Genomic DNA, 15,276 nt, shown 5'->3' with positions numbered 1-15,276 from the left:
CATGTTCCCATCCAAGTACTTTTTAAAGATTGCGAGATTTCCTGCCTCAACTACCCTCCCAGGCAGTGCATTTCCTGAAATTATATTTCCTCAAATACCCTCTTAATCACCTTAAAATGATACCCCTTCAACGGAGGGAAACGGCTGCTTTCTATCCACCCTGTCCATGTCCCTCTTCATCTTATACACCTCAATCAGGTCCCCTCTCAGCCTTCTTGCTCCAAAGAAACAGTAAGAAGTCTTACAACACCAGGTTAAAGTCCAACAGGTTTATTTCGAATCACTAGCTTTCGGAGCACAGCTCCTTCCTCAGGTGAATGAAGAGGTCCGTTCCAGAATCATATATATATAGACAAAGTAAAAGATGCAAGACGACACTTTGAATGCAAGTTTTTGCAGGTAATTATGTCTTTACAGGTCCAGACAGAGCAACTGGAGAGTGGGATAATCACAGGTTAAAGAGGTGTGAATTGTCTCAAGCCAGGACAGTTGGTGGGATTTCGCAAGCCCAGACCAGGGGGTGAATGTAATGCGATATGAATCCAAGGTCCCGCTTGAGGCTGTACTCATGTGTCCGGAACTTGGCTAAAAGTTTCTGCTCGGCGATTCTGCATTGTTGTGCGTCCTGAAGGCCGCCTTGGAGAACGCTTAACCAAAGATCAGAGGCCGAATGCCCTTGTCTGCTGAAGTGTTCCCCGACTGGTGAACATTCCTGCCTGGTGATTGTCGCGCGATGTCCATTCATCTGGTTGCAGCATCTGCATGGTGTCGCCAATGTACCATGCTTCGGGACATCCTTTCCTGTAGTGTATGAGGTAGACAACATTGGCCGATTTTCACGAGTATGTACCACGTACCTGGTGGGTGGTGTTCTCATGTGTGATGGTGGTGCCCATGTCGATGATCTGGCACATCTTGCAGAGATTGCCATGGCAGGGTTGGTTGCTATTCTGAAGTCTGTTTGAGGTTGCGCGGTTGTTTGAAGGCAAGCAGTGGGGGTATGGGGATGACATTGGCAAGATGTTCATCTTCATCGATGATGTGTTGAAGGCTGCAAAGAAGATGTTGCAGTTTCTCTGCTCCGGGGAAGTACAGGACGGTGAAGGATACTCTGTCGTTTCTGTCCCGTTTTTGTCTTCTGAGGAGGTCGGTGCGGTGTTTTGCTGTGGCGCATTGGGACTGTTGATCGATGAGTCGAGCGCCATATCCCGTTCGTACGAGGTCATTTTTTTTTTTAGATAAATGTTTTTTATTGGGTTTTTGAACAAAGTATATTTACCGTTATGGACACAGAATAAGATATATATATATATATATATAGAGAGAGATAGAAGAGAAGGGCACACACAAATATAACAAAAAAAAAATAATAATGAAAAAGAAATAAAAAATAAAATAAAATAATTGGTAAGTATTATGTACCAGCTCAACAGCAGCAACTCTGTACAATTGGCAATATTATTTACAACACATAAGTAGGCATCTGCTTAGGGGGGGGGGTTGAGACTGGGGAGGTACATTTGGTTGCCGGAGAAATAATTACAGGGGGCAATACTCGAATGGGTCTGGTGCTGGTGCTGTCACTTGCTTCTCCTGGACGGATTTCGCTGCCGTTGTCGTCTAGCGTATGCGCAAACGGACTTTCCTTTACTGCGTGCGTTTTTCGGAACTGCACATCGCGCGTGCGCAAAACACTGGTTTGCCGGATCGCGTCTTCTCGGGAACTGCACATGTGCGGCTCCTTGCTCAAGGTGGCTGCCAATCAAAATTGCCGTTTGCTTTGGTTGCAAGCCTACCTTTGCCTCGTGGTAAGTATAGGCACAAGTTTTACCAATTTATGTTGTGTTCACCTCGCAGTAGTTTTCAAACTTGTCCAGGACTGTCTGGAAGTCTCACTTGTCCTGCCCTTTGGAGTACTTGAAAGAGTTGAAGATTTCTGTTGCACTTTCACCTGCAATTTGAGTAGAAGATCTATCTTCTCAGCATTGGCCCCGCCATCTAGGTCAGATGCTACCGTGTAAATCTCAAATCTCTGCTTGAATGCATGCCAGCTGGCACTGAGATTGCCATGGTATCCGAGCTTCTGAGGAACTGGAATCTCGATCATCTTGCCTGGGTGCTGTTGCTGGTAGTCACGGATCATGCTGAGTTCAACTATATAGATTCAACAGGCACAACTGGTACCATGTTGTGTTATGTACTCTGGGATAACACAGGCTGCAACCCAATGCAGCTTTGACCAAAAGATACTCCAGACTTTGAAGTAAGTTCAATGTGATTTATTGAACCATTAGCACAGTTCTCTATGAGTTGCACTCTCCTGCTAATCTTGCCATAGTAACTCAGTCTAACTAACCAGTCTGCTCTCAGCCACGTGGTCGGTGTGATGCTTCTGATCTGCCCCTGTCCTACTCTCTAAGTGTCGCCTGTGGAGGCAGAACATGTGTGCCTTGTTCTTTTAAATGGGTTGTTTAGTGCCCCCTTGTGGTAATGCCACCTCTGGGTGTCTTGACTGCTCATTGGTTGTGTCCTATTCTAAGTGTTCATTAGCTGTTTGTCTGCATGTCATGACGTCTCTAGTGTTCCCTCTAGTGTTTACTTGGTCGTAGTGTATTCACATTAACCCCTTGTGTATTTACAGTGATGCATATCACCACACACAGCAGGTTAAAGTCACTACTGGGAGCAGTTATTAGTTTTCAATCACCAAAGAATCGATTTACAGTCTTTAGATTATAGAGAGAGAGAGACCCCTTCTGGCTGTGACTGCGGCTATCTAGCTCTGAAAATGAAACTAAAACACACCCTGCAGCAAAGAGCCTAAAACGAAAGTAAAAAGCTGACAGACAGCCCAGCTCCACCCACACTGACATCACTGATAAACATCCATTTCTTAAAAGGTAAATTTCCTAAACACCTATTTCTTAAAGGTACTCTCACATGACAGGAACCAAAACAGAAAATGCTGGACAATCTCAGCACGTCTGACAGCATCTGTTGCGAGAGAACAAAGAACAATATAGCGCAGGAACAGGCCCTTCGGCCCTCCAAGCCTGGACCGGTCATGTTACCAACCTTTGCCAAAAACCCTCAGCATTTCCTTGTGCTGTAACGCTCTACCCCATCCTATCCATGTGTTTGTCACAATGCCTTTTCCACAACCTTCCCTGGCAAAGCGTTCCAGGCACTCACCACCCTCTGTGTAAAAAAACCTGCCTTGCACATCTCCTCTAAACTTTGCCCCACGGACCTTATACCTATGTACCCTGGTGACTGACCTCTCCACCCTGCGAAAGAATTCCTGCTCATCCACTCTATCCACGCTCCTCATAATCTTGTAGACTTCTATTAGGTCACCCTTCAACCTCCGTCTTTCAAATGAAAACAGTCCGAGTCTATTCAGCCTCTCCACATAGCAAACACCCTCTAGACCAGGCAACATAAACCTCCACTACACCCTTTCCAAAGCCTCCACATCTTTCTGGTAGTGTGGCGACCAGAATTGTGCACAATGTTCCAAGTGCGGCCTTACAAAGGTTCCATACAACTATAGCATGGCTTGCCAATTTTTATACTTTATGCCCCGTCCAATGAAGGCAAGCATTCCATATGCTTTCTTGACTACCATGTCCACTTGTATTGCCACCTTCAAAGATCTGTGGACATGCACACCCAGATCTCTCTGGCTATCTATATTTCTAAGTGTTTTACCATTTACGGTATATTTCCCCTCTATGTTAGACCTACCAAAATGCATTACCTCACATTTGTCCGGATTAAACTCCATTTGTCATGTCTCTGCCGAAGTCTCCAACCTCTCTGTGTCCTGCTGTATCTTCTTCAATCCTCAACACCATTGCCACTCCACCAACCTTGGTGCCATCCGCGAACTAATCAGACCATCTACATTTTCCTCCAAATCGTTTATGTACACTACAAACAATAGAGGCCCCAGCACAGATCCCTGTAGAACATCACTAGTCACAACCCTCCATTCAAAAAACACCCTTCTACTGCTACCCTCTGCCTTCTGTGACCGAGCCAGTTCTGTATCCATCTTACCACCTCACCTCTGATCCCATGTGACTTCACCTTTTGTACTAGTCTGCCATGAGGCACCTTATCAAAGCCTTTACTGAAGTCCATGTAAAAGATATCGACCGCCCTCCCCATATCAATCATCTTTGTCACCTCCTAAAAAACTCAATCAAGTTAGTGAGGCACGATCTCCCCTTCACAAAATCATGCTGTCTATTCATTTCCAAATCGGTATAAATCCTGTCCCTGAGAATTCTCTCCAATAATTTACCGACTACTGACATGAGGCTCACCGGCCTATAGTTTCCAGGATTATCCCTGCTACCTTTCTTAAATAGCGGTACCACATTAGCTATTCTCCAGTCCTCTGGGATCTCACCAGCAGCAAATGAGGGTACAAAGGTGTCAATTAAGGCCCCAACAATTTCATTCCTTGTTTCCCTCTGTATTCTGTGATAGATCCCATCCGGCTCTGGAGATTTATCTACCTTAATATCTTTTAAAAGACCCAATACCTCCTCCTTTTCGATGTTAACATGGTCCAGACTGTCCACAGACCTTCCCCAAGAATCATCTTCCACAAAGTCCTTTTCGTGGGTGAACACTGATACAAACTACTCATTTAGTACCTCGCCCATTTCCTCTGGCTCAGCACATAGATTCCCCCCACTGTTCTTAAGTGGTCCAATCCTTTCCCTGGGCATCCTCTTGCTTTTTACATATTAATAAAAAGCTTTGGGATTCACCTTAATCCTACTTGCCAAAGACATTTCGTGACCCCTCTCGTCCTCCTAATTTCTCGCTTCAGTACTTTCCTACTTTCTTTATACTCTCAAGAGTTTTGACTGTCCCCACCCTTTTAGAAGCCACCTTTTCAACTTTGGATGTCACTTTGACAAAGAGTCATCCAGACTCAAAACGTTAGCTTTACTCTCTCTGCACAGATTCTGTCAGGCCTGAGATTGTCCAGCATTTTCAGCAGGGGCTTTTCACAGTAACTTCATTTGAAGCCTACTTGTGACAATAAGCAATTTTCATTTTCGTTTCATTTTCTGTTTTGGTTTCAGATCTGTATATCCACAGTAATTTGCTTTTATCCCATTTGGCAATACTGAGAGTCCATAATTTGTGGGTCTATTGTAGATAAATAATGCAGGTTGTTGAAAGTCGCAGTTTGGTCCTTAAAAACAAAATAGGTGCTCATCAATTTGACACAGACGTATCTCGGGGGTGTTCAAAAAGGAAATGGGGAAGGTACAGGCCCAACATGTTCCCTCTCGGGTAATAGGAAGTAGTAACAAGCCCAGAGAACCAGGGATAACCAGAGATATTCAGGATTCGATGAGAAGAGAGGCTTTCAGCAACTACAAGAGGAACAAACTAGCGGAGGGAGTACAGCAAGTGCAGGATGGAGCTTAAGAAAGCAATTAGGAGAGCGAAGAGGGGATATGAGAAAGCACTGCGAGGTAAAAGGAGGGAAAATACCAAGATATTTTATAAGTATTGTAATAACCTGCATGGAACACACGGGGCTGGGTTGATTGCTTTCCCCTTGTGGCTCGAGGAGTATGAGCTCCCCCCGCTAACTATGGGGGCTGAAACCATGTTGTATACATTGTACATTGTAAACATTGTTTTGCTTTAAAAAATCCTTTTCAATTTCTGCTGTACCACACCTGTGGAGTGGGCCGTGTGCTCCCCATCCCACAATCTATTCAAAGTTGTGGGTCAGGTGAACTCCATGATACACTTTGGGGTTCTCTAAACCCTGGCCCATAACAGTGACTCTGGGTGATTCCTGATTCCTTTTTGTCATTTGTTTATGTGAACATGCGGGCTAATGTTTGGGGGTTTGGTGGGAGGAGGGGATCGATGTTATTGATATGGGGATTGACATTGCATTCATTACTGATTGCTGTTTATTGTTGGGTGTAAATTTGGGGGAAAATGTGAAAAAGGAGGAGAATAAAAATATTCAAAAAATATATATATAATGCAGATCAATATCGTATTCTAACTCAAAAGAATGGGACGCTTTCCTTCACCTAGCCTTCCATCCTTTAAAATCCAAGTTTACTTTTGGCAGTTGCTGTTTCTTCTCTCTGACTGTATTTAGCCCATCTGGTGTCTTTGGGCAGTAGAGCTAAAAACAAATCTGACTGGCCATTGTATTTGACAGAAAAAATGTTTCACATCAGCAATTTGTTTTAAATCCTAATTTATAATGCAAGAAATACCAAATAATCTAATATCTTTCTGAACCTTTGAAATTTGCTAATGTTTGGTTTCTTTTTCGTTCAGCTTATATACAGGTCTGCAGAGGTCTCATGATTGCTGCCGTTTGTCTGGGATTTTTTGGTTTCATATTTTCACTGGTGGGGATGAAGTGCACAAAAGTTGGAGGCTCAGATAGAATTAAAGGAAAAATTACTGTTTGCGCAGGAATGTTATTCATTTTTTCTGGTAAGACTGATCACAAGTATGGAAAGGTTGTATCCAATCCTCAGCTGGTTTTCAACGTGTGTTTTACTCCGGATTCAATTATAACATGCAACTCATTCAAGAGATAACAAGTCAGGTTATTCACGACTTAGAAAATAAGGCCAATACTCGGCTGTCAATCTTGTGCAGAGTAAGAAGTCTTTCCTCAGGTGTTGAAGGAGCGACACACCAAAAGCTAGTGACTCCGAACAAATCTGTTGGACTTTAACCTAGTGTTGTAAGACTTCTTACTGTGCCCACCCCAGTCCAACGCTGGCATGTCCACATCCTGATCTTCTGCAGAACTAATAAGAATATTATGAACTATTAAACTACATTTTAAAAATTAATTCTCAGAAGGTGGGTTTTATTGTCTATCCTGAGATGCCTTTGGAAAGATGGTGGAAGGCAGGTTTCTTGGACAACTGCAGTATTTGCAGTGGGTTTGAAACAACTGAACAGCATGGCAGTGCAGTTACATATGGACCTGATCAAATATAGGCAGCGAGTCTTTTCCCAAGAACATTCACAACAATAGCATAAATCTAATGAATCAAAAAGTTCCAAGGCACTTCATGGGAGTGCTGTCAAAGAAATATGATATAGAACTAGATATGCCTCACGGTAGCATGGTGGTTAGCATCAATGCTTCACAGCTCCAGGGTCCCAGGTTCGATTCCCGGCTGGGTCACTGTCTGTGTGGAGTCTGCACGTCCTCCCCGTGTGTGCGTGGGTTTCCTCCGGGTGCTCCGGTTTCCTCCCACAGTCCAAAGATATGCGGGTTAGGTGGATTGGCCATGCTAAATTGCCCGTAGTGTAAGGTTAATGGGGGGATTGTTGGGTTACGGGTATACGGGTTACGTGGGTTTAAGTAGGGTGATCATTGCTCGGCACAAAATCGAGGGCCGAAGGGCCTGTTCTGTGCTGTACTGTTCTATGTTCTATGTTCTATGTTCTATGTAGATGAGGAGGTATTTGGACAGGTTACCAAAAGCTTGGAGGTAGGTTTTAAGCAGACTCTTAAAAGAGAAGCAAGGGTGATAAAGAGGTAAAGAAGCTAGGAAGGGAAGTTCAGAGGGCACAAGCAGCTCAGAGCACAGTTATCAGTCGGCAAGTAATTAAAATAGGTGATGTGCAGGAGGGCAAATTTGGAGGAGTGCAGAGGCCTCAATGGGTTGTGGGACTGATGGAAGTTACAAAAATAGGGAGAAGGGGAGATGGGTATTTAAGACAATCTAAGAATGTTGCGGTTATTTTTAATTTTTACTGATTTTTTTGAACAGAATACAAATCCTCAAACTTCTATCATGTAATTTGAAGTCACATTTTCTGGATTCTTCATCCAGACCTCTTGATTACTAACATAAAAACAGGAAATGCTGGAAGATTTGGCAGCATCTGTGGAGAGATAACCTGGTTATGTCCTGGATTTTCACTGAGTCAGGTTGACTCAGAAGCCCTTTAAGAACATAAGAACATAAGAACTAGGAGCAGGAGTAGGCCATCTGGTCCCTCGAGCCTGCTCCGCCATTCAATGAGATCATGGCTGATCTTTTGTGGACTCAGCTCCACTTTCCGGCCCGAACACCATAACCCTTAATCCCTTTATTCTTCAAAAAACTATCTATCTTTACCTTAAAAACATTTAATGAAGGAGCCTCAACTGCTTCACTGGGCAAGGAATTCCATAGATTCACAACCCTTTGGGTGAAGAAGTTCCTCCTAAACTCAGTCCTAAATCTACTTCCCCTTATTTTGAGGCTATGTCCCCTAGTTCTGCTGTCACCTGCCAGTGGAAACAACCTGCCCGCATCTATCCTATCTATTCCCTTCATAATTTTAAATGTTTCTATAAGATCCCCCCTCATCCTTCTAAATTCCAACGAGTACAGTCCCAGTCTACTCAACCGCTCCTCATAGTCCAACCCCTTCAGCTCTGGGATTAACCTAGTGAATCTCCTCTGCACACCATCCAGTGCCAGTACGGCCTTTCTCAAGTAAGGAGACCAAAACTGGACACAATACCCCAGGTGTGGCCTCACTAACACCTATACAATTGCAACATAACCTCCCTAGTCTTAAACTCCATCCCTCTAGCAATGAAGGACAAAATTCCATTTGCCTTCTCAATCACCTGTTGCACCTGTAAACCAACTTTCTGTGGCTCATGCACTAGCACACCCAGGTCTCTCTGCACAGCGGCATGCTTTAATATTTTATCGTTTAAATAATAATCCCGTTTGCTGTTATTCCTACCAAAATGGATAACCTCACATTTGTCAACATTGTAATCCATCTGGCAGACCCTAGCCCATTCACTTAACCTATCCAAATCCCTCCGCAATCTTCCAGTATCCTCTGCACTTTTTGCTTTACCACTCATCTTAGTGTCATCTGCAAACTTGGACACATTGCCCTTGGTCCCCAACTCCAAATCATCTATGTAAATTGTGAACAATTGTGGGCCCAACACTGATTCCTGAGGGACACCACTAGCTACTGATTGCCAACCAGAGAAACACCCATTAATCCCCACTCTTTGCTTTCTATTAATTAACCAATCCTCTATCCATGCTACTACTTTACCCTTAATGCCATGCATCTTTATCTTATGCAACAACCTTTTGTGTGGCACCTTGTCAAAGGCTTTCTGGAAATCCAGATATACCACATCCATTGGCTCCCCGTTATCTACTGCACTGGTAATGTCCTCAAGAAATTCCACTAAATTAGTTAGGCACGACCTGCCCTTTATGAACCCATGCTGCGTCTGCCCAATGGGACAATTTCTATCCAGATGCCTCGCTATTTCTTCCTTGATGATAGATTCCAGCATCTTCCCTACTACCGAAGTTAAGCTCACTGGCATATAATTTCCTGCTCTCTGCCTACCTCCTTTTTTAAACAGTGGTGTCACATTTGCTATGTAGGTGGGTTCCGATTCTGAGATTCCCAACTTATTCCTGGGTTGTCTGATTTCCAGGAGTACCTTTAAAGGGTGGGTTGGCTGGCTCCTGTCAAAAGCCCATTTCTGGCACTCCCAATCAATTCCATTGCAGAGAGAGGCATGTCCTATTCCTCTGTAGTATTCATGGAGTTGGGCCAGGTTTTTACAGAGTTGTGGTTTACGGTCTCTTAGAGAGGTCATGGACATGTGTCTGCATAAGGGGACCTTTTAGAAAGCAAGTTCAAAAGGTCCTTTCTATGCCTCCATCTAGGTCTGCCCTTCCACCAACCCCTATGGCCCGACATGTCTACTATGCCAAGCTTTGCCTTCCACCAACCCCGTATGGACCCTCATTCATTCTTTGACAAACTATGGCAGTCCATGTCTATTGATTCACTGTGCACGAACAAAGAACAAAGAACAATACAGCACAGGAACAGGCCCGGTGGCCCTCCAAGCCTGTACTGGTCATGATACAACCCTTGGCCGAAACCCTCAGATCTTCCTAGTGCCATATCCCTCTATACTCATCTTCCCCATCTATTTGTCGAGATGTCTTTTGAATGCAGTTAATGTATCTGTTTCCACAACCTCCCTTGGAAGTGCATTCCAGGCACTCACCAACCTCTGTGTAAAAATCCTGCCTCGCACATCTCTTCTAAACCTAGCCCAACAGACTATGCCCCCTAATGACTGACCTCTCCACCCTGGGAAAGAGTGCTGTGCATTCACTCTATCCATGCCCCTCATAATCTTGTAGACCTCTATGAGGCACACCTCAACCTCTGTCTTTCTAATGAAAACAGTGCGAGTCTATTCAGCCTCTCTGAATAACTAAAACCCTCCAGACCAGGCAACATCCTGGTCAATTTCCTCTGCACCCTCTCCAAAGCCTGAACATCCTTCTGCTGGTGTGGCGACCAGAATTGTGCGCAATATTTCAAGTATGGCCTTACCAAGGTTCTATATAACTGTCCCATGACTTACTAGTTTTTATACTTGAATACAACTGTAGCATGACTTTGAAAAAAAAGTAATTCATTTGTAACTTTCTCCTATTTTAAAAAAGTCTGCACAAGCTAATGCAAGTTTCAATCATCCAGGCCCATGTAAATATCAAAATCACAAACCCTTGAAACCACTTAACCTATGTAAACAAACATTGTAAAATTCACAGTGGAGGCCAGAGAGCCTGAACTGTCAATCAAATGACATTTCCTCTGGGGAACAGCTGTTTCAACAAGGGTAATATACGTATGGGCTCTCAGCCAAGCCTCATTATGTATGCTTGGCTGTTAGCCAAATGTGAGAACATCTGCTCTCCAAGGGAAACATTGTTTTATTGGGTGAAATTCTCTGTCTTGTTCCGCCGGTGATTAGTTCTGCAATTAGTTATTCTTCTTGGACTAATGCAAATCTATTCCCTACAGGATTGGCATCTGTAATTGCTTTTTCTTGGTATGCAAATCGAATTACTGCAGAATTCTATGATCCCATGATTGTAGAACAAAAGTAAGTTTGCATTATAGTCCAGCTTAATTTTCGACTAAGCTATTAAATCTAATGACAGGTGACATCTAATGAAGCTGAAATTGTCATCTCCAAAGTACTCTATCAAGGAAATCTATTAGTACTGCAGTACAGTCCTCGCAACAGCATTCTTTGAGATTTATTAATTAAAAACGTTTGCATTGAAAGTTGCATATTTCTGTATATTGTTAAATTAAATAATGCACTGAAACAATTTTGTTTCCTTAATTTGATGTGGTAATATATAATTTGTCAATTGCAATGGACAGAGGTATACCATTGGTCCTAAATAATGGCAAATTTTGTAATTTGTGCCAGGCAAAGTCACTATTGTCCCAGGCGGCCAGAGGCTGCTTTCTCCTTTGAGGGGTAGAGCTGACTGGTGGTGATTATACCTGAGGATCACCACCTCAAGTGATCGAGGTTGAGATATTACCACAAAATTGTTTCAGGGCATTATTTCAGTTAACAATATAAAGAAATATGCAATTTCCCATGCAAACATTTTTAATTAACAAATCTCAAAGAAAGCTGCTGGACTTGTTCTGTGTCACAAACCAGCTGTCTGGCCAAGTGAGCTTGTACTATGGCTCATTTTAAGTGTGCATTATTAATAAGCTCTGGGTTCAAATTCCACCCCAGGATTTGATGGCTAAGGAACGTGCATTCATAATGCAATCAAACAAGTTGAGTGTGTCAACCTGCAGATCCTTTCAAACACACCAATGACTGGCGGTACAAGTGGGATAGACTCCTGGCCAGCCACGCTGATGTAGAGTGGTGCCCCTGAAGCTATAAGCCCCTGGTGACAGGCGTGTGACCATTTCGGGGAATTAGTAGTTATGGAAACAAACAAATGTCTGCCTCAGTGAAACACTAGATGCGGGAAGAAAATCGGAATTAATAATGGTCACTGTGGGTCGGACGGAAGTAATGCTGAATCCTTCATTAATCTGTCAATAGATGCTAAATAAATTCTGCTAGATTAGGAAACTAAAGCTAATTAGAAATGGGAAAATAGAATTTTCTTGTCCTTTTCTGCACTGGAATCTGAACTCAATTTTCAGTGATGCTCATTTATGGTTCTTTGTGGTAAAGATAGAAAAAGTGTAGTTGTCTATTTTGTTCATGTGCTGATGTTCCTTACAATATTTAAGATTGAGGCCATTAAATTTGGTTGCCCAGCATTCAAAATGACATCTACTTTGTGAGCTCACACACCTGGTGCTGGCATACTGAACATCAGTTTGGGTAGGCCTTTGGCCCAGGCACTGGGAGTATATAGAGTAGGTAGCAAAGGAAGGTAATTCAACATTATATGCAAAACAAGATGAATACATTTAATTTTCCCTTGCCGGAAGCAAGCAGACAGCGTGAACATGTGGCTTTGCCAGGATAACATGTTTCCTTATTGTGTAGGGTGCCATTGACTTGACACACATCACTTTGTAGATGACACCTTTAAATTCAGCAACTATGGGAAGGAGTACCACGCCCTCAATGTCCAGCTAGCGTGCAACCATACTCATGCAGATTAGTGCTCAGTATCTTGGCAGCATGATGTCTTCATTCTGCACAAGTCCATTATAGCATCAGCACGTGAGCCTCCGCAACAAACCAGTGACGTACATAGAGACATACTGAGAAAATAGAAGCAGGAGAAGGCCATTCAGGCCATCGAGCCTGCTCCGTCATTCATTATGATATGGCTGATCATCAAGTTTAATACCGTGCTGGTGACATTTTAATAGTGTACTGGCCTCCTGGTCCTGAATTCCTCATTTATATTCCTGTCACAAAAGCTGAATATTTGGAGTATTAAATCATAACATCAAACTTGTCAAGGAGAAAAAGTAAATATGTTTATGTTGCTTCTGCAGATATGAATTAGGAGCTGCTTTGTTTATTGGTTGGGCTGGATCTTCACTTTCCATATTGGGAGGTGCAATGTTTTGTTTCTCCTTATCTAATGGGAAAGATCCTCCAAGGTAAGATCAAATAAGCTTCATGAGATATTACATAGATTGAAGAAGTGTATTTAGAATCCTATATTTATGAAAACAAACATGTCATGATGAGTGCACTTGCAACAAAGTATTCATTGCAGCGGATTTACTCCTTTATCAAGTTGGAGGAACAGCATTCTTATCTTTCCATGGTGCATTACAGCCCTCAGGATTCAGCAATGAATTTAACAACTTTACACGGTGACCTTTCTGAACCCTATTTTTTCATATCTGGACCACTCGGGCCACTCGCGGAATTCTCCTGACATGGCGGGATTTGTGCTGGGCGCAACCCGGCGGAGAATTGCCCCCAAAGTCCCCAGTAAGAGGTTTGTGTGCAAAAGTAAAGCGCATGGTATGTTGGCCTTCATTGCAAGGGAATTTGAGTTCAGGAGCAAGGATTTCCTATTGAAGCTGTACAGGACATTGGTGAGATCATCCCTGGAATGCTGTGTGCAGTGTTGGTCTCCTTGCCTCAGGAAAGATATATTTTCCATAGAGCGAATGCAGCAAAGGTTTGCCAGATTGATTCCTGGGTAGGCAGGATTGTCGGAGGAGAGATTCGGTTGACTAGGCCTACATTCACTGCAGTTTAGAAGAACGAGAGGGGTTCTTATTGAAACATAAAATTCTGCCACCCGCCATCACTGCACTGATGACTGTCCCAGAACACGGACACATTTCGTCGACGACGAGCCGGAGGAGGCCCACCGCCTTAACTGCATTTCGGCACCACGGGTGGTGCCTATCTAGGTTATGGTCCAGATCAATGGATTCCTGATTAAGATGGAACTTGATACCAGAGCCGCTGTCTCTGTGATCAGCCACCGCACAAAATTAGCTCTGGGATACGTGTTGAAATATACTGATGCCTGGCTGGCGACATATACAGGGGAATTGTTGGAAATCGTGGGCACCTCGGAAGTTCCCATGCAATACGGGTCTCAGTCGGCGAATCTACCACTGGTGGTGGTGGAAGGTTCTGGCCCAAATTTGTGGGGAGCGACTGGCTAAAATGCCTCCATTTGGACTGACAGCAAGTACGCCAGAAGTACCCTGATGGACCAGATGCCGTGTTGGCATATTTCCCAGGGGTGTTCCAGGAGGGCCTCGTTACCATCCCGGGGCCTCTGCCAGGTTATCAGTGGATCTGGAGGTCCAACCATGCCATTTCTGGTTCCGACCTGTTCCTTATGCTTTGAAACCGAAGGTAGATGCCGAAATGGACCATCTGTCTGGTGCACTTTGCAGATTGGGCCACGCGGTCATGCCGGTTATGAAGCCTGAAAGGCCCGTCCACATTTGCAGGGATTACAAGATTACAGTCAATCGGGCGTCCCATTTGGATCGTTACCAAGTACCGAAAATTGAAGACCTATATGCAAGGCTCAGCAGCGGAAAGACTTTTACCAAGTTCAACATGAGCCATGCCTAACTCCAGCTAGTTTTGGTCCCATCCTCACGCAAAAAATGTGACCATCAACACGCAAAGGGGGTTGTATGAATACACCAGACTGCCATTCGCTGTTTTTTCAGCATGTGCCACATTCCAGAGGGTGATGGAAAATATCCTCCGAGGGTTGCCGCAGGTGGCAGTTTAGCTGGACGATGTGCTGATCACCGGTTTCTCCGATCAGGAGCATCAGAAACACCTGGAGGATGTGCTACGTAGGTTCGAGGCAGCCAGGTTCTGCCTGCGGCGTGAAAAGTACATGTTCCATGTAATGGAAGTGGTCTATTTGGGCTACAGAGTTGACATGCACTGACTACACCCAATAGATGATAAAGTTCACGCCATCCGGAAGGCGCCAGCACCAAAGGATTCCACGGAGCTCCATTCGTTTTTGGACCTCGCAACTGTTCCGGCAAGTCCTTGCCAATGGTTTTGGCCCGGCTGCAGTTGTTGGTAAAGAAGGACCAGCGGTGGATTTAGGACCCGCCGCAACAGGGAGCATTTGATGAAGTAAAGCGGCAACTGTCGTCTTCCCATTTGCTGGCTCACTTTGACTCGGCGAAGCCTTTGTTGCTCACATGTTATGTCTTGCCCTATGGAATTGGGACGACCTTCGCACACATGATGGATGATGGTACCAAGTAGCCCATTGCATTTGCTTCATGCACCTTGGAGGCGGCAGAACAAAATTACACCCAAATAGAAGAGTTGGCATTGGTGTTTGGCGTCAGACAATTCCATCAATATGTCTATGGCCACGCATTCATGGCTTAACTGACCATGAACCACTTTTAGGGTTGTTAAAAGAGGACCAAGCAATT

At 44.0% G+C, this 15,276-nt stretch overlaps 1 protein-coding gene across 1 annotated transcript in view; it reads left to right on the top strand.

Moving 5' to 3' along the window:
- The window catches only part of LOC119977239 (claudin-10-like), a 91,595-nt gene that overhangs the window by 65,449 nt on the left and 10,870 nt on the right, over positions 1-15,276 (top strand). Inside the window, exons 2-4 of the mRNA XM_038817952.1 lie at positions 6,340-6,501; positions 10,897-10,978; positions 12,877-12,984. Of these exons, the coding sequence (XP_038673880.1) occupies positions 6,340-6,501; positions 10,897-10,978; positions 12,877-12,984 (352 nt within the window). The remainder of the gene's footprint in view (positions 1-6,339; positions 6,502-10,896; positions 10,979-12,876; positions 12,985-15,276) is intronic.

The sequence above is a fragment of the Scyliorhinus canicula genome, chromosome 14, assembly GCF_902713615.1.
Source record: "Scyliorhinus canicula chromosome 14, sScyCan1.1, whole genome shotgun sequence".
NCBI lineage: Eukaryota > Metazoa > Chordata > Chondrichthyes > Carcharhiniformes > Scyliorhinidae > Scyliorhinus > Scyliorhinus canicula.
Note: the sequence above shows the minus strand (reverse complement) of the source record. Positions and strands in the feature narration are given on the sequence as shown.